The sequence below is a fragment of the Carex rostrata genome, chromosome 20 (assembly GCF_964058835.1).
Source record: "Carex rostrata chromosome 20, lpCarRost1.2, whole genome shotgun sequence".
Taxonomy (NCBI): Eukaryota; Viridiplantae; Streptophyta; class Magnoliopsida; order Poales; family Cyperaceae; genus Carex; species Carex rostrata.
Genome location: NC_135937.1, coordinates 7,230,641 through 7,254,128, shown reverse-complemented (window position 1 = coordinate 7,254,128; position 23,488 = coordinate 7,230,641). Strand labels below are relative to the sequence as shown.

Genomic DNA, 23,488 nt, shown 5'->3' with positions numbered 1-23,488 from the left:
TAAACATTGTGACATTTTTCTGACCAAAAATCACTTTCTTACTTAGAAAAAGAATAAATTACACATTCTATTAACCATAAAATTTCAAAAGTTTTGTTTGGTCCTTGAAACTTTTAGTTTACACTATATTGGCCCTATAATTAATATTCATTAAAAATTGTCATATATCTATAAAAGAAATTTGTGTGGATATAGTCGCCAAACGATACAAATAATGCGGAAACTAATGTAATTATTTTATTATATAGAAATCCAATTATATCATTTTATGGTGACACATCTTGACACTATATTAAAATCCCAACAGACAATCCGAACCGTTCAACATGATCTCCATATTAAAATTTGTTTGGAGACCAAATTTTACATTTTTTGGATTTTTTGTAGTATTTATTAAGATGTATACAAAATTGTTGCTTTTAAGCAATTTTGGACCATTGAAAAACAACAATTAAAAAGAGTGATGCTTTTATGGACCAAAGGACCTATTTGTAAAATGAACATATTTTTATTTTCAAAGTTCAAAGAGTCGATCCGAACCGTTCATCTTGTTCTTCATATTAATATGTGCTTGGAGACCAAATTTTACATTTTTCTGAATTTTTTTACTATTTGGTCTCCAAGTACATTTTAATATGGACATCACGTTGAATGGTTTGAATTGATTATTTGAATTTTAAAATCACAAAAATAGCTTATAAAAATAGTGTCAAGATGCGTCATCATAAAATGGTGTATTGGATCCCTCATAGTAAAAATCATTATTATATAAATGCGAACTTGGATATTTCATGTAGCCTGATAGTCCGTGAAAATGGCAGGACTGCACTTGTTATGGTACGTCCATTTTGAGCATAAATAAATTAAGAACAATATTTGAGAATTAATCATAATCAGTTATATTTTTTAGCAATAAATATTATAAACTAAATTAATGAAAATATGATTTTAGCTATAAATATTAAAAATGCAATACTTCTAATCCAGGAGGTTGTTTACGAGTAACTTCCATTATTTCGCTGCAACAGAATATTTTTTTTGTGATCGTTTTTTTCCGTATTAAGGCAAGCAATTATTATTATATTGCGTTGCACTGGACAATTCCAGTATTAATTGTGCTGGAGCTTTTCACCAGTTTCTTCTATTCATATTCCTCTTTTTCTCATCCACTAAAAATATACATTTTAAATACTAAATTTAATCAAAATAGACCATAAATAGGCCAACATTATGAAGCAATTGATCCTTTCTTATTGCTTAACTTGTCTACATCTCCTTCTTAATAAATCCTCGTTTATCCCTGTAGCTTCTGTCACGAAATTTAAAGACTTAACCTTCAATTTTTTACTCAAAAAGGATTTTAAGTATGCTGAACATCTTACCTTTTTTGGGATTTATTTACTCTAGTTATTTATCCTCATTATTTCAAGAATGTTTAGGTTTATTGTATACAAGGGCGTATCTACAGTCAAGTTAGAGGTGCTTAGTAACCCATAATTTTAATTTTTTAATTATATATATTTGATATTTAATCAAATCATTTGTTTTAAGTTTTTATATAGTTCATCCTTTTGTGTTTGTATCTTAGGCCGTGCTTCAGAGGTAGGGGTGCAAACGGATCGGATATTATCCATTTGGATCCGGATCCGTATCCGATTTTTTGTGGATACGGATATTCGGATACGGATATTACTTACGCGGATACGGATATGGATATGGTTTCAATTTTCAAAAGCGGATACGGATAATATCCGTATCCGTAATTTTTAATTTAACGGATATCCGTGTACTGATCCGGTAAAAAGTTTTCTAAAATCAGACCTTTCGACTTCTCTAGAATCAGACCCGATAATATCCATAACCTTTGGACTTTCTTCTTTCATTGTGGCGGAGCGAAGGCTCAATAATAATAATTATTGTTGGCAAATTGCTGTTTTGTTTCTCAAATTGTTGCTTTGTTTCCCATATTGCCGCAGAGGTGAAAAACTTCCACAAATAGATCATTTCCAAATTGCTGGTTTGTTTGACTGAATTTAGCGAGTTCCTTTCTCGACAGTTCAACTTCTATTCTCAATTTTCAGACCTAAGGTACAAACAATAGTTTCATTTTGATTATTATTGTTAGATTATTGCTCATGTAACTCATGTCTCATTGAATTTTGACTACTGTTGTTGGATTTTAGTTTTGACTAACTCAATTTCTATTATTTTTGTTAGATCTTTTTATTTACGGTATTGTCTCTTAGTGAGATTTTAGGGGCAGGTGTCATGGCCTGATGCAAGCCATTTCTCAATGCAAACCCGATCATAATAGCGATTGATGTATTAACAAAATATTATTAAACTATCTCTTTTTATTTTAGAAATATATATGTTTAGAGATAATATCTTTTGTGTTGGTATATTTTGATTGGAATTATAGTTATGTTGGTGAATTTTAGTTAATTGGATATGGTCGGTGAATTGATGAATTTTAATTATGGCTATATATATATTTTATAATGGCATAACATATGTATTTTGAATTAAGAATCCGAATTATATCCGTATTCGTATTCGTATCCGTTTAATATTCGATCCGTATCCGTTTAATATCCGTTTAATATCCGATCCGTATCCGCATCCGAATAAAAAATACAGATACAAATATGGTTTTAGCACTATCCGATCCGTATCCGATCCGTTTGCACCCCTATTCATAGGAGGGGAAGAGGTCTTTATTAAAGGAAATGAAATGGATAGCGACCAGACCGTAAGATGCTTGGGCTCCTTCACCTGCTCCAAAAGCGGAGAAGCGAAGAGGGAGCGAAAAGAGAACTGACATTGTATATTTTGTTGAGATTTGTTACTTATAAATCGGAGTGTACGAAATACTGTGCAGAGATGAGCGACGCGCTGATCACCTTGCTCATTCCTTTTCCTTCCTTTCCACGCACTATTTCTGAAGCAAATCTTAGTGGTGGAACTTTTTTACTTATCATACATAACACATTATACATTTTACTTTTCAGTTTTTCTAATTAAAATTTCTAGTTCCACCCTGATTATACGGTTCTGATATTTAAATATTTTAATTGACAAAGATCAGCTGAACAATTAATAGGGCCAAGAATTTTTTTGAAAAAAGAAAAAAAAGCAATTTTCATTGGCGGTTCCATTAATTTGAAACAATTAATAGGGGCGGAACTGAAGTAGATAGCATTTTCTTGAAAAATCCAAATGCTAACAAAAGAAATTTTGGTCTAAACTTTGAAATTGAATGTAAACAAAAGAAAGTCGGATTGAGCGGTTGATCCATCACATCTACTCTCCAAAACTAGTTGTGACCGCTAATAAAGAAACTTTAATCAGATATATCACTGAATCCCTGGTCCCAGCATTTAATTGAGATACAAATTACATACATAAGGTGTGTGGGTCCCATAATGCTAGCTACTCACCACACAGTCTGGCGTTCCATACCTGCCACAGAGGATCTGGAGGCAAAAAACAATAAAAGGCCATTCAACCACCAAACCAACTATATTCATCATATTTATATTGCTGAGTGGGGTCCACTGCTCCCTTTCCAAAAGAAGCTTTCCCAATTTTGCCCTTATTTATTTTCATTCCCAATCAAATCTATCAAGGGTTGCAGTTGAAATCTTATATTCGACTTATTTGTGTAACCAAAAAAAGAAAAGAAAATGAGCTTTTTATATGTTACCCATAAGGATTCGAAATTCAACCAAATAGTTGTCATTGTACGACTAATATATATTTATTGAGAAAAAGGTTCTTGTCCACTGGCTTTTGTCCACCATCTGTCCACTGGGTTATCTATTCCCAGTTCATCTGTCTTCAACTTTCGCTACCGACTTTCCAGCTGTCATATTCTCGTATTTAAACATGCCTCCGCTACCGACTTTTCTTTTTTTGAATTTATTTCCCAAATTTCAGATCTGATCAGATTTAGCTCGCGATTGCCTTCCTCTTTCGTCGCGACGTAAGATTCAGACCGCAATTTGCGATTGCCTTCCTCTTTCTTCTTTCATTCAAACGATTCAGATGTAAGATTCAGACGCCTTGGGTTGATCAGCCGGGCTAGAATGCTTCACCCGCCTTGAATCAGGCGAAGGTTGTTTAAGCGGTCGGGACATGATTAGTGAATCATTATCACGCACCAAAAAACCCTCGCTGATTTATAATGCCTGGATCAGATCCCTCTCTTTGTATATAAAATTGGGGACAGGTGGGGGCAAAGACTAGATTTGCTCTTGCTACTGGTACTAATACTTACAAGAGGGAAGTTAGGGCTGAAACTGGAGGGTTGCTTTTCGGGGCAAGAAATGAGGTAGAATTGATCTACACGACTTTAATTTTGCCGTTAAAAATCAAACCGCGGTCTGAATCTGAATCCGGATTTGATCTACACGTCCTTTGATAGATTTCTATATGTCTCAAGGTAATTAAATGCAGTTCTTTTCTCTTTTGATCAAACCGATTTTGAATTTTGATTTTCCTAATTAATGCATAGGTGACAAACGAAGAGGAGCAGCAGCCTCAATCATTGATTTCCCTTCATCAATTTGTTGTTTGTTTTACCTTTGCTCTTCACGAATTTTCGAGTTCAATGGAATTGGAGATCTGTTTTTAATCGTGTCTGGTAAATTTACTACAAATTTCGAAAGATTTTCAAGTTTGATTACATTGCACAATCGTCTCTGGTAATTTTCAAGTAGTAGCAGCTCAATTGTTTATGGTAATTTTACATAATACATGAAGTAATTTTACTTTACTGGATATATGAAGTAATTTTACAGGATACGTGAAGTAAATTTACAGGATACATGAAGTAATTTGATATATTAAGTAATTTTACTAGATATATGAAGTAATTTTACTGGATATATGAAGTAATTTTGCAGGATACATGAAGTAATTTGATATATGAAGTAATTTTACTGGATATATAAGTAATTTTACATGATATATGAAGCAATTTTACTTTACTGGATACATGAAGTAATTTTACAGTATACAGGAAGTAATTTGATATATGAAGTAATTTTACTTTACTGGATACATCATTGATTTTGATTTGAATGTTTTTGATCGTTTGTTTTGTAGTTGGTTGAAATGGTTCTGAGTGTCATGCAATTTGAGATGCCTGTCAAGGATAAATGGTTCTTTATTAATCCTTATTTGTCTGTAAGTATTTATTTTTATTTTTTATTTTATTATCTCTTTATTAATTTAATCTTTTTATTTTTGCTATTGAAATACTTGAGTACTCTTTAATGCGTTTTATTTTGTATGATACAGGTTTGTATGCATGATTACACTGCATATGCTTTTCAGTTAGGTAAATAACTTGTAAGATTATTTTGTAATTATTATTTGTTATAAATCGAATTTGTTTCATTGTTTATTTTATTATTATGCATAATGACATCTCAAAAGAACGTGTTGTTCTTGTGATGAGGCTTCTTATTCATCCGAACAATGTACACATGAGGTTTTTAATGTAAAAGTTATTTGTCCATAGTTTTTTTGTTGCTATTATGCTATTCTGAATGTTGCGGTGAATATTTTTATCTTGTGTTGAACAGATGTTGTTTGTGGTGAATAAATTTTGTGTGTGATGATGGATGTATGTATAGATTTAGCAATTTTATAGTATACATGGTATTATTTTATGGTTTATATTTTGCAATTTTACAGTATACATGATTGTTTGCAGGTTGTAGTTTAAACTGAAATGTAGCATTTTTTACATTTTATCTTACAGTATAGATGGTAATATTTTATGGTTTAGTTTTAGAAATTTTACAATATACAAGATTCAATTGAAAATTTACAGTATTATGTGAAAATTTTACAGTATAGACGATTCAATTGAAAATTTACAATATTATTTGAAAATTTTACAGTATACAAGATTCAATTTTACAGTATATATTTTACAGTATACAAGATTCAATTGAAAATTCTACTGTATACAAGATTCAATTTTACAGTATACAAGATTCAATTTTACAGTATACAAGATTCAATTGTAAATTTTACTATGTAGAAGATTCAATTTTACAGTATACAAGATTCAATTGAAAATTTTACAATATACAAGATTCAATTTTACAGTATACAAGATTCAACCCAACCCAGTGCAGACGCTAATAACTCTAACTGCCAATAACAGCCAATAACCGCTAATAACTAACTCTAACTGCCAATAACTTCCTTTAACTGCAATTTCCGAAAGTACAGTTTGAAAGTACATTTATTTTGTCATGTTGTGCAAGTTGGAATCTTTTTCTAACTATCATGGGACCACTTCAAATAGTTGCTGGATGTTTTGTGATTAACTGATATATTTTATGTGATATATTGTATAATTATACAGCATGTAGAAGTAATTTTACAGTATTCGCGCAAGTTAAAGCTGTGGACAAATGGTGGACAAAAGGCTGTGGACAATTAGACGCTTCCTTATTTATTATCTACAAGAGTGAGGCTATGGTATATTATGAATTAATTTGCGATACATATCCATATTTAATTTTTAAAATTCAAACGGTCAATTTAAACTGCTATGATTTATATGAAAAGATACTTGGAGATTAAAGTTTTATATTTTTTTACTAGTTTTTAGATAGATAGAAAATCACCACTTTAACTTGATCCAAAATTTTAAATTTAGTGATTTTCTATTTATCTAAAAAATAGTTAAAATATATAAAATTTAGCTTTCAAATACATTTTCATATAGCGATCATGTTTAATTAGAAGTGGAATTAGACTTTCAAACTATAAAATCAAACGTAAATAAAAACCAATTATATACAATTTTCATATTATATACTGAGATCAATTTTACAGTTTATATAACATTTTATTCTAAATGTAACATATACATCTGCCCTTATATTTAACTATTCAGTTCGATTATTTAAACTTTAATTAAAATAAAACATAAATCCATAACACATGTTAATCCATAATTGCCTATTACCATAGCCCCACTCTATTTACAATATCTTAGTTCAACCGGATGGTAGGAACTTCTTTCTATATTGGCGAAACAATATATCTAAAGTCTAAAGACCCACAAACACACGAGCATGCGCACATATTCTCGAGGCTATTGTTGTAATTTCCTGTCAAAGATCTTCATATAAGCATGATAGCCCCCGAAGCATTTCACAAGAAACGAACAACACCTTTTATTGTTTCCACCTCCAAAGAAATAAAACAGAGAAAATGAAAGAGGGAGAGAGAGGTACACACAACACAATAGGCATGAACAAGTTTCCTCCAATAACCTCTCTTCCTCCTACAAACCAGCCATGCCATGTCACCGCCGCCGCTGATCTAGATGGGACCCTCTTGACAACCCGGAGCTCCTTCCCGTACTTTTTCCTCCTCGCTATGGAAGCCGGGTCCCTATTTCGCGCTGCGGTGCTGCTCCTCGTAGCACCGGCTGTACTCTTCACATACAAACTCTTGTCAGAATCAGCAGCAATCCAGATATTAATTTTTGTTTCTCTTGCCGGGCTCAAGGTCCAAGACGTCGAGTTGGCGGCACGAGCAGTGTTGCCAAGGTAATTTGTTCTGTTTTAAATATGAGATTTTATGAGGTTTTGAATGAATTAAACTCAGATAAATATGGAGGTTTTGTCATTTTAATACTGTTTAGTATAATTTTGTGGATTAAATCATGCATATTGATCATGTTGCAAACTGATCAGAATTTGGTGTATAAGCATATGAACTCAATTATTATGTACAATTAATTTGATTTTTTTTAACTCAATACTCCTCCTCATACCTTCATTATCAAGTTTTCTTGTACCATTGGATATTTTATATTTTAGTTTGTAACTTTCTCCTTTAGGTTATGGGAGGGTGTATAAGCATATTGTGATTTGCATTCAAGAGGGACAAAAATTACAGTGTGATTTGCATTTCAATCATTCTTGTTTGGTGAAATTTAAGTATACAAAAGTATATATTATTAGGGAGTTCCATTTTTGGATTTTGATTTTGTAGAGATTATGAATTGGTTTCAGTATATCATATGATTTTGATGCACAATTTCAAATAAAATCAACCCTCTAATAGAGGGGGGGTCTGATTGAATCAGTTTATGGATCATCCACATTCCCATTAAAATTTTAAAAATGTCAGAGAAGTAATTATACAAGAGAAAAATATATAGACTATGCATTCAACATTTAGTTATAGTTAAAAGAAAACCCTAGTCGCCTCTGCCATCTCCTTCATTCCATCTCACGCCGCAAGCCTCCTCAGCTTCGTCCTCTCCTCCCGCTCCCCCTTGGGGGAGCGAGGGATCCGCACCGACAACCCCTCATCTTCCTCCTCTTTTTCTCTGCATTCTCCATTCCCTCCTCTGCCCTCTTCCACTCTCATCCACCCCGTTTTCTCTTCAAAAAATTCTAGCCGCCAGCAAGCTCTACTCGTTCCTGCCCTTTACCCCAGCATCTATCGGCACCTTCTTTTCCTTCACCATTGTTGGGAGAACTAAGAGGACAGTTGGCGACAATACCCCTAGTCATCGGCTCTCATCTTTCTTTGCACTCCCACCTGCAACTCAAATAGAAAAAAAAAGAAAAAAAAAATGTCTCATTTCCTTTGGTCGCTAGCCAGCCAATACTGAAGGTTATCGGTGTCTACCACTAAAGGATATGGTTTGTTTCTTTTGTTGTTTTAGTTGTTTGTGTTGTTAGATGTTGATGTAGTTTGAATGATGTTTTGGATATAAAATGATGGATGTATTTTACGTTTTAATTAATAAAAATTATACTTGACAGCTGTCAAGATTTCAAAAAAAAAAAAATATAGACTATATTCTAAAGAATTAAAACACAAACATGCAGGTTCTATGCTGCAAATGTGCGAAAAGATAGCTGGGAGTTATTCAACAGATGCACGGGGCGAAAGGTGGTTGTTACGGCAAATCCGACGGTGATGGTCGCTGATTTTGTCAGGGAATATCTCGGTGCGGAGTGTGTGGGGACTGAACTGGAGGTAAATAGCAGAACTAATAGATTCACCGGTCGAGTTAAAGGGGGAGTGCTTGTGGGCCCCAAGAAGAGAGAGGCCGTGAAGCAGGTTTTCGGCACTGAGATGCCCGATTTGGGTTTAGGGGATAGAGAGACTGATCATGATTTCATGGCACTGTGTAAGGTACATATTGTGTTATTTGGCTAATTTACACATATGTTTTAAGTACTTATAAATTTATAATTTTATAACAACCAGAAAAAAGAATACTAATGTAGCAGTAATGATCTGACAAACTTACTACAACAAAAGGATCAAGACCTGACCTATGAACTGATTCCTTTGCAGGAAGCATATATGGTACCGGTCGACAAGAAGGCTGCTGCCAGTGTCCCAGCGGAGCATCTAAAATCACGCACAATATTTCACGACGGCCGCCTCGTACGCCTCCCGAACCCTCCAATTGCCCTGTTAACCCTTCTTTGGATTCCCTTTGGTTTCCTCCTAGCCCTGTTTCGGGTCTTCTTCAACCTCCCTATCGGGCCCCGTTTTGTCAGGTACACTTACCGACTCACCGGCATATCTCTCTCCATTAATGGAAACCCTCCCCCACCCCCTTTCCCTGGCTCGAAAGGCTCGCTTTTTGTGTGCAACCACCGAACTGCTCTGGACCCGATTCTCGTCTCAATAGCCCTCGGCCGAACAGTGTATTGCGTCACTTACAGTGTGAGCCGACTCTCCACTGCCATATCACCAATCCCAGCTGTTTCATTGACCCGTGACCGAGCCACTGATGCGGCGCGTATATCGGCTATATTAGAGAAAGGACATGATGTAGTGATCTGTCCAGAGGGAACCACTTGTCGGGAGCCATTCTTGCTTCGGTTTAGTGCACTTTTTGCCGAGCTAAGTGATAGGATTATTCCGGTTGCAATTAATGTACGACAAGGTACGTTCTTTGCCTCGACAGTGCGAGGGTGGAAGTTTCTGGATCCTTATTTCTTTTACATGAACCCAAGGCCCGGGTATGAAATTACATTTTTACAACCGCTAAGAGATGAGGAAACGTGTGGAAAAGGCGGGAAGGACCCGATTGAGGTGGCAAATCATGTCCAACAAGTTATTTCCACAGCACTAGGATTTGAGAATACTGTACTGACACGAAAAGACAAGTACATGAGGCTTGGAGGGAATGATGGGACGGTGAAGAATGTGAAATCTCTGAAGAAAACAGAGTAAGGGCCGAGGAAAACACGAGCAAATGTTTGTAGATAAATTTATCAAATTTGTCAGGTCATGTAAATTTCACTTGCCATCATTATAGAGAAAGTAATTGCAACATGTCTTATATTCAAATAGTTTGTTATGGAAAGGTTTGCAAAATGCCTTTCAATATTCATAAATTGCAACATGTCAATCGTCCATTGTTAGATATCTTGAAAAGAAAGTTCCTTATAGTTTTTGAGTTGATTCTTTTTGATGTAATAATTGATTGATGATAGGATCCTGATCATAACTAGAATCATATATTTTCAATTCGACAACTTAACGAAAATTAAGCTATATGTACGATTTGTTATTACAGAAAAATGTTTCAAAAATAATATGGTGCTAAAGTTCACATAACAACGGATAAGCAATAATGACACCAATGGGCAATGGTGTTTCAACTAAATAACAGAAGAGAAATGTGAAAAGAACAAATTTAAAATGTAGATTTTATATTAGAGGTTTAGTTTGTTGCAAATCAATTTCTGAACTTATGCACTACTTCCATTTCCCTAAACTGAAGTGGCAAAACAGAGCATGAAAATGTATCACCAAGCAATTCATTAGACCGGTGTATGAATTTGGCAAGAAACAAAGTTGATTGGTAGTATAGAAAATGTATTGGTGTATGAATTTTAGCTGGAGATTAGTAGAATTTCTTACTCTGTATAGAAAGTTGATTAAAGGCGGCATGATATACCTCAATTTGATTGATTGAAGTATTTTTTTTTTTTTGAGAGATATTGGTTGAAGACTTGAAAGTATTAAAGTTAGTATAGCCTATAAATCTTGTACTGTGATAATAGTGATCAGGATCTCCGCCTTCTCCAATCTCCACAGAATAACCTCCCTCATCTCGGAACTTGTATACCGAGCCCGGTCGCTCGTACTTTTTTCCTAATCTCCAATGAGAGCGTTGGGGCGTTCACTGTTGCTGTGCTTCAGTTTATCACTTATTAGTCAGTATGTTATAAATTTTGATTCAGATCCTTATTAAGTACCAAGTAAAATTAGGCCTGGCAAGTCAGTATAGCTAATGCTTGAAAACTAGAGCAAAGCTAGAGTGAGATGTGCTCACCAAGAGGATTTTGATAGCACAACTCTAAAAGTATATCGGATCGGCTTCAAATGATAAATTCAAATCGTTGAAATCCATGTACATAAAAAATTTTAAAAGTTTCGAATTTATTTGCTATAAGATCAAGCGGTCAAAGAAATAAATATTTTTATAAGTTATTTTATAAGTTGTTTTATATATTCATTTTTATCATTTTATAAGTTATTTCACACCCTAGCTTTGCTCTCAAAACTAAACTAAATATTTTTCTGCCTCCAGTTTATAACAAATTGAGGTAACTAATTAATTATACTTTCACTAATAACAAATACTTTTTATTAGATTGGACAATTAATATACCCTATCGAACTATTTTCTTATATTTACATAGAATTAAGATCGATGAACACATAATGTCACCTAAATTTTGATTAGCCAGTTGTATAACGATTAGTCTTTTAATGATAATGTAAAGGAAATTGAAAACTTTTTTGTTTAATTTTTTTAATTTGTCACTTGTCAGTAACAGTTAATGCTAAAATCATTCAATTTGAGACAGCATTAAGAATTTACTTCTTACCGTAAAGTAATATACTATTAAATATTAATAAAACTTGATAAAAGCGCATGAATGGCGACAAGTACGTCTTAGTTCTATCAATTTGCTCAAATTAAATTAACTACATTTTGCCTACTAAATTGTCATTTCATGTTATTATGTTTGACTACAGTAATTACCAGCTTTGTCTATGTTTTACTACATTCAAACCTTCTTTGAGTCACAATTTAAAAGAACAAAAAAAATATGCATCAGTTAGGGTTTGAACTGGCCAGTATCCCTTGAGTCCAAGACTTCAACATTTGAAGTGCAGCTTTCGGCTGATCCATTGGTACCATGTGGCCCGCATTGTGTACCTATTATCACAAAAAAAGTGAAGAAAAACAAACGAGATTCAGCACGGTGCGGAAAGATAGCGGTATGGTGCCCGAAGGCTCTTATGTTATTGAGAAAATGTACATACTTTGAGGAAAGAGAGAGGGCCATGCGATTTGAGAACACCGGCTTCTTTTCCATCGACAATGAACGATTGATTGGGAGCTAACATGAAATCTTTCTGACCCGACCATTCCATGGCTTGTACCCATCTGGAGTTACCTATCATTGCATAGCCAAAAAGATAATAGCATTATTATAATAACAATCTGGTGAATGGAACTGAGACAATAGGTTTATTTCTCAAGAATAGCATCTAAAAGAAGCTGAGGTGTACAGAGGACCATTTATTTTAAAAAAAAAAAATCTAGAGATTCTTTTGAGATGAATAATGTGAAGATTTATGCACACTTATCTACTAAAAGTAAAATATAAGACTAAAAGATGATTACAGGACTTTTGCGGTGTTTATTATTTCTGGTACTACTGTAAGTTGTTTAAGGCAATAAAGTCAGGGAAATTGGTTTTAAAGTTTAAACACTTGTTTGAACGACAATATACAAGTATGAACCTCATTATATGTGTAAATTTCTGTTGTACCAGGCTTACCTAGCCAGTTGCAGATAAGGTCGTACTCTCCAGCATAAATTAGAACCCTAATACCATCTTCTAGAAGGGATGGAATACTGACTTCTAGATTTCGGACCCAATCATCGATCATTGCATTGTACACACTGGTGCTACAGGAAACCCAGTCTGAGCCAGCTGGTACGCCTAGAGCATCCTGTACTGATTTCTGATTCAGATACTCCTCCACGCCTGAGAAATCATAGCACAAGCTCCCTTCACATTTCTTCCTTATGTCATAGTGCTGAAATAAAGATCAGATACACTTTATAATTTCGCAAAATTGAGACTTTAATTATTATAGTTTAGTTGCCTAAACATTAATTACTACAAACGGACAGCAAATTAATTCTGTGCAAGTTTTTTAATTAAGTTGGTTTACTTACGTTTATACCTCTGTCAATGTTTAAGATGGAGTCGAAAATCTCATTGCAAGTACTGAACGCTGTTTGACAATTATCACCACCAAAAGTTTCTGCACAAACAAAAAAATATTGTTTACAATTCAAACAAGATGCTGATGCGATGATGCTCTGATATTGAAGTTGAAATTATATAGCAGTAAGATCTCTAATTACAACAGAACGAAAACAGCGCATCTTCTTGTGTAACAGTGAAGATCAATAATTATCATAACCTAAAATTTATATATATTTTACTTGTTCCTCTATCCAATATGAGAATTTATGTACATAATTACATATGCCTACCGTAGTCAAATTAATCCTCTTATTTTTTTGTAATTAATGAATGAGGAGGTTTCTACCATTTATTAGCTTACCTGAGAATACTTCACTGAAATATATTTGCAAGTATTTAACATAATCAACGGAAAACAAATAATCAAGAAGTTAACAATCTAAACATATTTTCTGTTGGTAATTGCTAATTTACCTTCAAAAAAGAAATTTAATAATTACCTACCGCAACTTTTGATAGCTTTCTGGCATTCTGGATATATGGTGTTTATATCGTCATAATCAGATTGTTGAATCAATTTCATCTCAAGAGCATAATCCGTGTAGGCATTGTATTGAATCTCTGGATCCGTTAACCCATTACCAATAGCAAATCCCTACAGGGTTAACCATTTTCAAATTAGTTGAAGCTCCAAAAGCAAATTATTAATTTGCATTTATTGGGTTTTCTTCAACTTTAGTTCATTTCCTTTTTGGGAAGATGATGCACAAAATAAAAATGTTATGTGATTGCCTTTAGATTGATGTGAAGGCCTTCATTAGCTTTATTTCCTTGGTGAACCCGATTCGCAAGAGCTGGAACGTAGTGTCCGGCGTACGACTCTCCCGTTATATAGAAATCGTTTCCCACAAACTCAGGATGTTTAGCAAAGAACCCCTAAAAAAGAAAGAAACAACAAAATTAACTTGAAAATTTTACTTCCTTTGATATAATGTAATATATGCTTATTATTATTAATTTTTTTTTCTGTTTTGCTGGAGGCTACTGCCAGTATAGGTATACTAAAAGAGATACAAGTAATGCAAGGAATCCAGAAATGCAATCAAGATTTGTTTTATATCAGGTAATATGGATTCTAGTTGTCAGACAAGAAACTTAGAATGAGAACTATTTTTAAACTTAATTAAACACATTTTTACCTGGAGAAAATCATATAAATCGTTGCTAACGCCTGTTTCATCATGACGTATATCCCGTCTATCGGTGGTATAGCTAAATCCAGTACCAGTTGGTTGGTCCACAAATATAATATTTGAAGCCTGACAAAAAAAAAAAAAATGAAGAGAGATCAATATTAAGTTTTTCTAATTAGTTAAGGTCCATCAAATCAATTTGTCCCTTGAAAACTAACCTGTTATTTTAAAACGATTATAGTGACAGATTCTGAGGTCATTCATAAATCATACTGTCAATACTCTGCTTTGTAGGAGGCATTTAAAAAATTAATCTGGAAATTAATAGAAACTTTTATTTAGAAAAATGTACATGACTCACATGAGAAAACTATATATATATGGTATAATTACCAGGGAAATAATTGCCATAATAGGCATTGAGTAAATTAACCAAAAATTTCGAAAATGCAGGACAAAATTCTGCAGGAAGTGCTTAGATTATTTCTTTTTTTTTAATCATTGGTCCCTTTCAGCTTTAAATTCTTAATCTTTAATAAAGGATTTTATTGATGTATTTTATAAAGTAACAAAAGCTAGATAGAGTTGAGAATTTTCCAAATTGGCCGACAACTTTTTTATACTTTTACATATTATTCCTCATATTTATTCGAATTTGTTGTCAAAGACAGAAGAGATGATTATCTACACACAACAAATCCGATCGATTACTAGTTAAAATTAAAACTAAAACCAATAAAAATTGCAAATTTACCTTATCCCAACCATAATCATTCCAAACAAGTGACAAGTTTTTGGAGAGGTAAAAAGGTCCATTTTCATAAAACATGGCCAACTCACTGCTACACCCTGGCCCACCTGTCAGCCAGATCACAACTGGGTCCTTTTTGCTTTGTCTTGACTCAAAGAAGAAATAGAATAACCTACAATAATATTAAATTAATTTCATATTTTAATTAGTTTGGGTTTATAATAACAAATTAATATTCTCTCAATCATTCATAGCTTTGCCTAAAGCCTACGTCTTGTAGTAATACTCTTTGTTAGGTTTAACCATTTTACACCTAACATAAAATTATTAATTACAACAATTAATAAATTTGGTTGGTTGACACAGTTGACACCAAATTTTATCCTGTGATGCAAATTAATTATTTTTCTAACAATCACATAATTAAGAAACCAATCTAATTAAATTTACCTGGCACCATATGTGTGTGGGAGTTGATAGTAACCAGCATAATGGCCAAGAGAAGTTGACGTCGGCTCGCTTGAGAGGCTGCTCATGATATCGATTTGTCGCTCGACAAGCTTCTCCTCTTTGTTCTTGGCATCGGCAAAACTGATAGCTCGGATAGCCGCAGAGCGCTTCGGGTGGAGATTGAACGATTCAATGAGTTGCTTTGAAGAAATTGCAGGAAATGATGAAGCATTGGAGAAGGAGAAGAAGAATAATAGTAGCAAGAGAAGAGAAAAGTGCAAATTGTTCATGTTGTGTTGTGTTGTGTTGTGTATTGTAAAGAGAAGAATAGAGGTGGAGATTTTATAGGCTATTGTCTCAAATCATTTGATGCATTTACAATTTTATTGATAATAATTTTTTTTTAGTGTATCCCATTTGAGATTGTGTGAACACAATAATTGTTATTTGCTTTTCTATATAAACAAATTAAATACAGATACATGGTACATGCATTGCGTTTGAAAACTGCAAATTTCATTACAAGCAACTAATCAAATTATGCCAAAAAAATGAAAATTGTAAATAAAAAAATAATTTCTCATTGAAAATCATTCCTAAAACAGTTGGACGTAAATAAATGCCTTTCATTTAGGATATGCAGATGTAATATATATATATATCTGACTGTACCTAAGGTTTAAAATTTTAAAATTTAGAAAGTAAAAAAATGTAAAAGTGTCCCTAACGGTCAATATACCGCCCCTAAAAGGTTTGACCGTGTAGCCCTGCACACACGCGTATAATAATAGGTGAAAAAGAGAGATAATGCAGGGACACTGTACCATTTTAAATAGCGATTATTGTGTGGATATATAAGCTAGTGTAAATATAACAAAAATTATCATTTCTAGTGTTTTTCTTTCTTTTAAAAAACTATATTATATATTATATTAAAAAAATATTAATTGAAATAACAATCAAATAGCAACTAATTTAAGTTTATACTTTTTTATATCATGTAAATAAGAAAAAAAATATAAAATAACATTCTTTAATAGTTAATACCTTGTATTACAGATTATAATAGACGAAGAACAATTAATTTTATAAGTGAAACGAAGTCAATACTTATTTGATTATTTTACATATTACAATAATCGAAATTAACTTTCAATTGAAATGAAGGAAAATAATTTTACAAGTGAATACTAGATGAAGAGCAAGCAAAATAAAAAAAAAATAATATTTAAATATTTTCCGATATTAAAAGAGAGACTAAATCACCAATAGGAATAGAAATACATAGTTCGGTTTAGCATACCTAACATCAGTGTATTAAAATGAGGTATATGCGACTGCATATGTGCATTGTGTTACAGTCCGCATTGCAAATCTCTATGCGGTTCCGCATATATAGCCACATATTATTACCGCATATTCACTTATTTGTATGATATCGCATATTATCAAACTTGTTTATATTACCGCATAATATATATCCGCTCTGTTTTCACCCTAAGTTAATTATTTCCCTTCTCTCTCTCCATTTATGTTGCTATCTCTATCCAAACTTGTTAGTTGGGAAAATAAAAGAAAAATCCTATCATCTCTTGGCCTTCTCGATCTCTTATCCCATCACACGTCTTCCACATATTATCCATTTTTTTGTTTCTACTGATTTAGAAATCCCTCCTCTCTGTTCATTCGGGTCGGATATCACTATCAACATTCCTTGATTTTTCTTTTTCTTCTTCAATTCTTCTCACCTAAATCTAAATTAGAAGAGACTGCCATCTATATATTTATATCTTTCTATGGATTTACCTAGCTAACCAGTGATCTTTCCTTGTAATCTTAATTTATCCCTAGACAGAATTAAAAAATTAAAAATTGTGGGCGTTGAATAAATTATGATAGTGTAATTTTATTTTATAAGGAGGTTAAAAAAATATAAATTAAGAATAAAGATGTCAAATTTTAATTAATAAGTATGGCCTAGCCATTTCTAATTAAGTTTGATATTCTTCATATTTGTGAAGAAATAGAGGAAAATCAGATTTGCATTTAAACAAATAGTTTTGTACTTAACCTTAATTAATTAATTATTTGTGATGTAGGTCCTTGCTGTACTTGACATTAATTTTGCAATTGAATAAAATTATCTTTACCGTCCATTCATTAAGACAATGATTTCATGTGTTTGTTTCTTGTACGATACTGTTTGTTCTACCTTTGAAGATATATATATTCTTGTTTTATCTATAATGCCAACTCATTTAAATTAGCCCACTTTTTTTTAGTAATTTATCTTAGTAGTCAATTTCAACTTATTCTTTAGCACAGGCATATTAATATTATAGAGTAAAAATATTATATAGTACAGTTTTGTTTAGGGTAATATTAATGCAGACAAATAAGCCCAACCAAATAAATTGCAGTGGCAACATGGGATAAAAAAACAATGGAATAATAGCACTGACTCAATCTTCTTAGTTAAATAAATCTCTAGAGAAATAACAACTCTCACCCAAAACATCTGTCTACATCAATATTAGTTCAATATATCCACATTAGAATGTCCCGATTTTTTTATTAATAGAAAATAAATAAATAAAATATCGAAATACAGCATAATTTTTGGATTTTGTCGAAAACTGAGTAGAACGGGTTGTGTAAACCCGTCCCACCGGACGGGTCTAATTATCCCGTCCAGTTAATTAATGGTTAGCGTTAAACTCAGCGGAGAAAAGCAAAAAAAAAACAAAAAAACAAAAACAAAATCCGGACGGTATGCTTCAACCCGTCCCAGATCACAAAAGAAAAAGAAAAAGAAATCCGGACGGGTTATGTAACCCCGTCCAGGATTTGAAAGCTTTTTCTATATATTATATTATATTATGATTATATATATATTATATTATTTTTTGTTTTTTATATTATATTATATTATATTTTTTGTTTTTTATATTATATTATTATTAATATACTTATATATATATATTATGTTATGAATAGAACTAGTTTAGTTGTGCTTAAGCTCACCAAAGTGTTTGGTGAGCTAAACTCCAAAACTTATTAAATCGGTTTCAAATGACGAATTCAAACCATTAGAACCTGCTTATCTTGCGAGTGATGCGTCTACATGTGAAAATTTTAAATATTTGAATTAATTTAGTATAAAGTCAATCGGTCAAAATTACAAGGTTAATAAATTAATTTTAGTGCATTTATTTTTTGAACGCTTTTTTACCGCTTGACTTTATACTAAATTAATTCGAACGTTTAAAATTTTCACATGTAGATGCATCACTCGTAAGATAGACGGATTTCAACGGTTCGAATTCGTCATTTGAAACCGATTTGATCGATTTTGAAGTTAAGCTCAGCAAATACTTTGGTGAGCTTAAGAACACCCTAGTTTTGTGAGCTTAACTTCAAAATCCATCAAATCGGTTTCAAATGACGAATTCGAACCGTTGAAATCCGCCTATCTTACGAGTGATGCACTACATGTGAAAATTTTAAACATTCTAATTAATTTAGTATAAAGTCAAGCGGTAAAAAAACGTTCAAAAAATAAATGCACTAAAATTAATTTATTAACCTTTTAATTTTGACATATTGACTTTATACTAAATTAATTCAAATATTTAAAATTTTCACATGTAGACGCATCACTCGCAAGATAGGCAGGTTCTAACGGTTTGGATTCGTCATTTGAAACCGATTTAATAAGTTTTGGAGTTAAGCTCACCAAACACTTTGGTGAGCTTAAGCACAACTAAACTAGTTCTATTCATAATATAATATATATATAAGTATATTAATATAATAATATAATATAATATATATAAAATCATAATATAATATAATAATATAATATATGGAAAAAGATTTGAAATCCTGGACGGGGTTACATAACCCGTCCGGATTTCTTTTTTTATTTTGATCCGGGACGGGTTGAAGCATACCGTCCGGATTTTGTTTTTTTTTTCTTTCCTTCGCTGAGTTTAACGCTAACCATTAATTAACTGGACGGGATAATTAGACCCGTTCGGTGGGACGGGTTCACAAAACCCGTTCTACTCAGTTTTCGACAAAATCCAAAAGTTATGCTGTATTTCGATATTTTATTTATTTATTTTCTATTAATAAAAAATCGGTTAGAATGTCCTGTCTAGAATAGAAAAAAACGTGTGTTGTACTGTATCGTACTGTGATTAAAATGTAAGAGATGGTCACGGTAATGGTCACACCACGTGAGTTACGCTGTGCTCAAACGTGCAGTGACCAAACGTAACTCATGTGACTCACACGATTATTTGATCATAATTTAGGTTAGTTTATTTAAGATTCATCATTTGGTCAATATCTAACGGTCCTAATTACACATAACTAGCGTGATCACGTGTCGTGACATGACGAAACCAGCTCTACCATGCTATTTTTCCCACTCTAATCCTGTCTACTTATACATTTATATAGAGTTCGGCTAATATGACATCGGTGTCCCATGACACTAACTTTAAAACTGATTAAATAGACTTTAAATGACTAATCCAAACCGTTCAAACCAATTTACTTTATGAGTGATGCATTTACATGCAAACTTTTTATATTTTTGAGTTATTTTAGTATCAAATCAAGCGGTACAAAAATTGAAAAATAAATGTATTAAAATTAACTTAAAAACTCACTCGTTTGACCGCTTGACTTGATACCAAATAAATTCAAAATGTTATAAATTTTACATGTAAATGCAAAACTAATGAAGTAGATCGGTTTGAACGGTTTGGATTCACCGTTTGAAGTCGATTTGATAGATTTTGGAGTTGATGTTATATAGATCGAAATGACACTTATATTATATTAGCCATACTCATTTATATATAGGTAGAACTAAGGTAACTTTAGAGAGAATTTTTTTATTTATAGAGATAACATAAAAAAAAAAATAGAGAGATGGGTGAAATGTATGAAAATTTTAACCTTATAGAAAGAACAAATTATTTTCTGGTCCTTTTAGAGACATAGACAACTTACTGCCTACATTGTTTGCGTCGTAGAATATCCACCCCTTCAAATTCAATCAGTCTCTCGTATTCGCATTCTCTGAGATATGTTTTTTTTTTTTTATAGAAAATCTCAACCGTTCAAATACGTTCTTCACGAACCTCAAAGCAAATAATCCGAAATTTTTTATTAATATTTAAAAAAATATGTATCACTATATATGATGCTGATAAGTTCTTTCCGTATATGATTAATATAAATCAATTTTTCAACATCAGTTTCATTAAAATGATAAATGTAACTATGAACAAATTATATCAATTTAGCTAAATTTATAAAGCCCACAAAAAGTTCTAAAAAAATTAAGATTTGAGCTGATTAATAAACAAAAAAAAATTTGTGTAGAAATTTCCATTGATCATCCCGCCGAAAAAGTTTATATATATATATATATATATATATATATATATCTCTATTCTATTATTAAGCACGTTGGGTGTCCGATCCGCCAACGGCTACGATTGAGAGATGAAACTTCGGATTTGATCTCAGCTCTCTAATTACATATTTTGTCTTCTTTTGATTAAATGCATCTGTTTTATGTATAGAAGTCTAAATTTAGTTAAAAACATACCCACCACATATGCTGCCACACGATACGTTACAATTAAAATTGAATAAATTTTGAAATTTAGAGATATATTTATCCGTTTCCTTATTTTTTTTGTTTCCATATTTCTCATCTTCAATTGAGAAGACTCCACCTTCCATTTTCTTATTTATTGTTTCCTTACTTCTTCGTTTCTATACGGATCACAATGAATTTTTTTTTTTATTTCCTTATTTCTCTTTCTTTGTTTTTATACATATTGGCGTGGGCAATTTAGAATATATTTTTGATATATAATATATCAATGTGTGTGTGTGTGTGTTCTAAATTGGAATGTGTGTGTGAATATATATTTTTCTTATAATATGTGTGTGTGTATATATATCCTATACATTCAGACGATAACACTTTTTATTTATGTTTTTTTATATCATATTATATGTTGATATTGAATTGTTGTATGATATTTGGTATTAGATTCGAATCGAGCTATTATTTGATATCACTGGTACTTAAAAATAAAAATTCACCACATCATCAAATTGTTATCAGAGATCACGATTAAAGTTAATTAAAAATACAGAATCACATAAATTTTCTATTAACATGTGTTTTAATTTTTAGATAATTATTATTTTCATTGATATATTTGTTTCTTATAATATGTCCCCGTTGCAACGCACGGGTATGATACTAATATATATATATATATATATATATATATATATATATATATATATATTTGTATTGGACTGCCTTTCATTTAATTTACATAACAACTTATATAATTACATTTAGCAAAATCTTTTAAAATGACGTTCTATGAAATTTTTATTGGAATATGAAACAAAATTTTTTGTAGAATTTATAGTGTGACCTGACGTGTAATGTGTGATAATGGGATAACTGAATTATATACGGTTACTATTTTTTTTTATATTGGAATGCCTTTTATTTAATTTACATAAGAACTTATATAATTATATTTAGCAAAATCTTTTAAAATGACTGAATTAAAATCACCTCCGTAAAAAAAAGAAAACTAAGTTTAAAACCTATAATATCTCACAAAAATTATGATTTAATTATCTAAATGTGCTACACATGGCTCCCATTCTAAGTATTTTTATCATAATAGTGTTGTCTTCTCTATATTAATATTCCTTAATTGTTAAATTCAGTATATGATCACTATACATATTTTTATATCTTCAAATTGTACAATTTGTACTTTAATTTCTTTATTAATATTATTTCCTGAGTTTAAACTAATTAGGCGAACTGATTTCATAACTCAACCTGCACAAACATGACAGCAGAACCACCATCAAAATATATAAATAAATAAATAAATAAATAAATAAATAAATAAATAAAACAAGCCAATTATGTAACACAAAGTTCAAAATCCAAACTGCATAAAAGTCCAAAATCCAATAATTATAACAAACCGACAAAAGTACAAACTAATTCAAATAATTACCCACAATAGTGGCCTAGTAGGTAGAAACAATCAAATAAATTGTAACACGCAGAATTTTGATTCTTTTTTTATTTTTATTTTTATAAAACGTAAATAAATAAATAAATAAAAAATCATAGGATTAATTACTCACCAAATTACAAAAGCTATTAGAACCGAATAAAATTTTCGATTACCTTTTATTCGGCCATACCCAAAAATCCCACAAATTGCAAAAAAAGAAAAAAGAAAAAACCAATTATGGTAACCGAATAAAATTTACGGTTACCAATTTCTTTTTTTTGGTAACTGAAAATTATATACGGTTATCACTTTCTCTCTTTTTTTTATTCTTGTAATCGGAAATTATATATGGTCGCCACTTTTTTTTTTAACTCTCCGGTAACCAGAAATTATATACGGTTATTATTTTTGTAGAATTTATAGTGTGACCTGATGTGTAATGTGTCATAATGGGATAACTGAATTTTTTTTTGCTAACCCATGAGGTAACCGGAAATTATCTTCGGTTCTAATGGTTTTTGTAATTTGTAGAATAATCAATCTATTTTACGATTTTATTTATTTATTTATGTTTTATAAAAAAAAAATTCCACAGAATTTGGCAGATACACTGCATGCATGCCTATTTGTATTGAATTTTTTTTATAAATCATAATTAACTAAATTAATTTTAGGAAAGCAGAATGATTG

The 23,488-nt window shown here is 31.6% G+C and overlaps 3 protein-coding genes across 3 annotated transcripts in view; 2 read left to right on the top strand and 1 right to left on the bottom strand.

Annotated features, from left to right (window-relative positions):
- The window catches only part of CAC3 (acetyl Co-enzyme a carboxylase carboxyltransferase alpha subunit), a 73,658-nt gene that overhangs the window by 39,881 nt on the left and 10,289 nt on the right, over positions 1–23,488 (top strand). The gene's annotated exons all lie outside the window — the stretch shown is intronic.
- LOC144572548 (putative glycerol-3-phosphate acyltransferase 8) lies at positions 7,186–10,399 on the top strand. Its single transcript, XM_078322163.1, has 3 exons — positions 7,186–7,583; positions 8,880–9,189; positions 9,355–10,399. The coding sequence occupies exons 1-3, from the start codon at positions 7,243–7,245 to the stop codon at positions 10,243–10,245; spliced, it is 1,542 nt and encodes a 513-aa protein (XP_078178289.1). The 5' UTR covers positions 7,186–7,242; the 3' UTR covers positions 10,246–10,399.
- On the bottom strand, positions 11,981–16,134 carry LOC144572607 (serine carboxypeptidase-like). Its single transcript, XM_078322250.1, has 9 exons — positions 15,708–16,134; positions 15,261–15,429; positions 14,513–14,632; positions 14,106–14,249; positions 13,818–13,968; positions 13,280–13,368; positions 12,876–13,137; positions 12,355–12,488; positions 11,981–12,247 (listed from the first exon to the last, which is right to left on the bottom strand). The coding sequence occupies exons 1-9, from the start codon at positions 15,995–15,997 to the stop codon at positions 12,143–12,145; spliced, it is 1,464 nt and encodes a 487-aa protein (XP_078178376.1). The 5' UTR covers positions 15,998–16,134; the 3' UTR covers positions 11,981–12,142.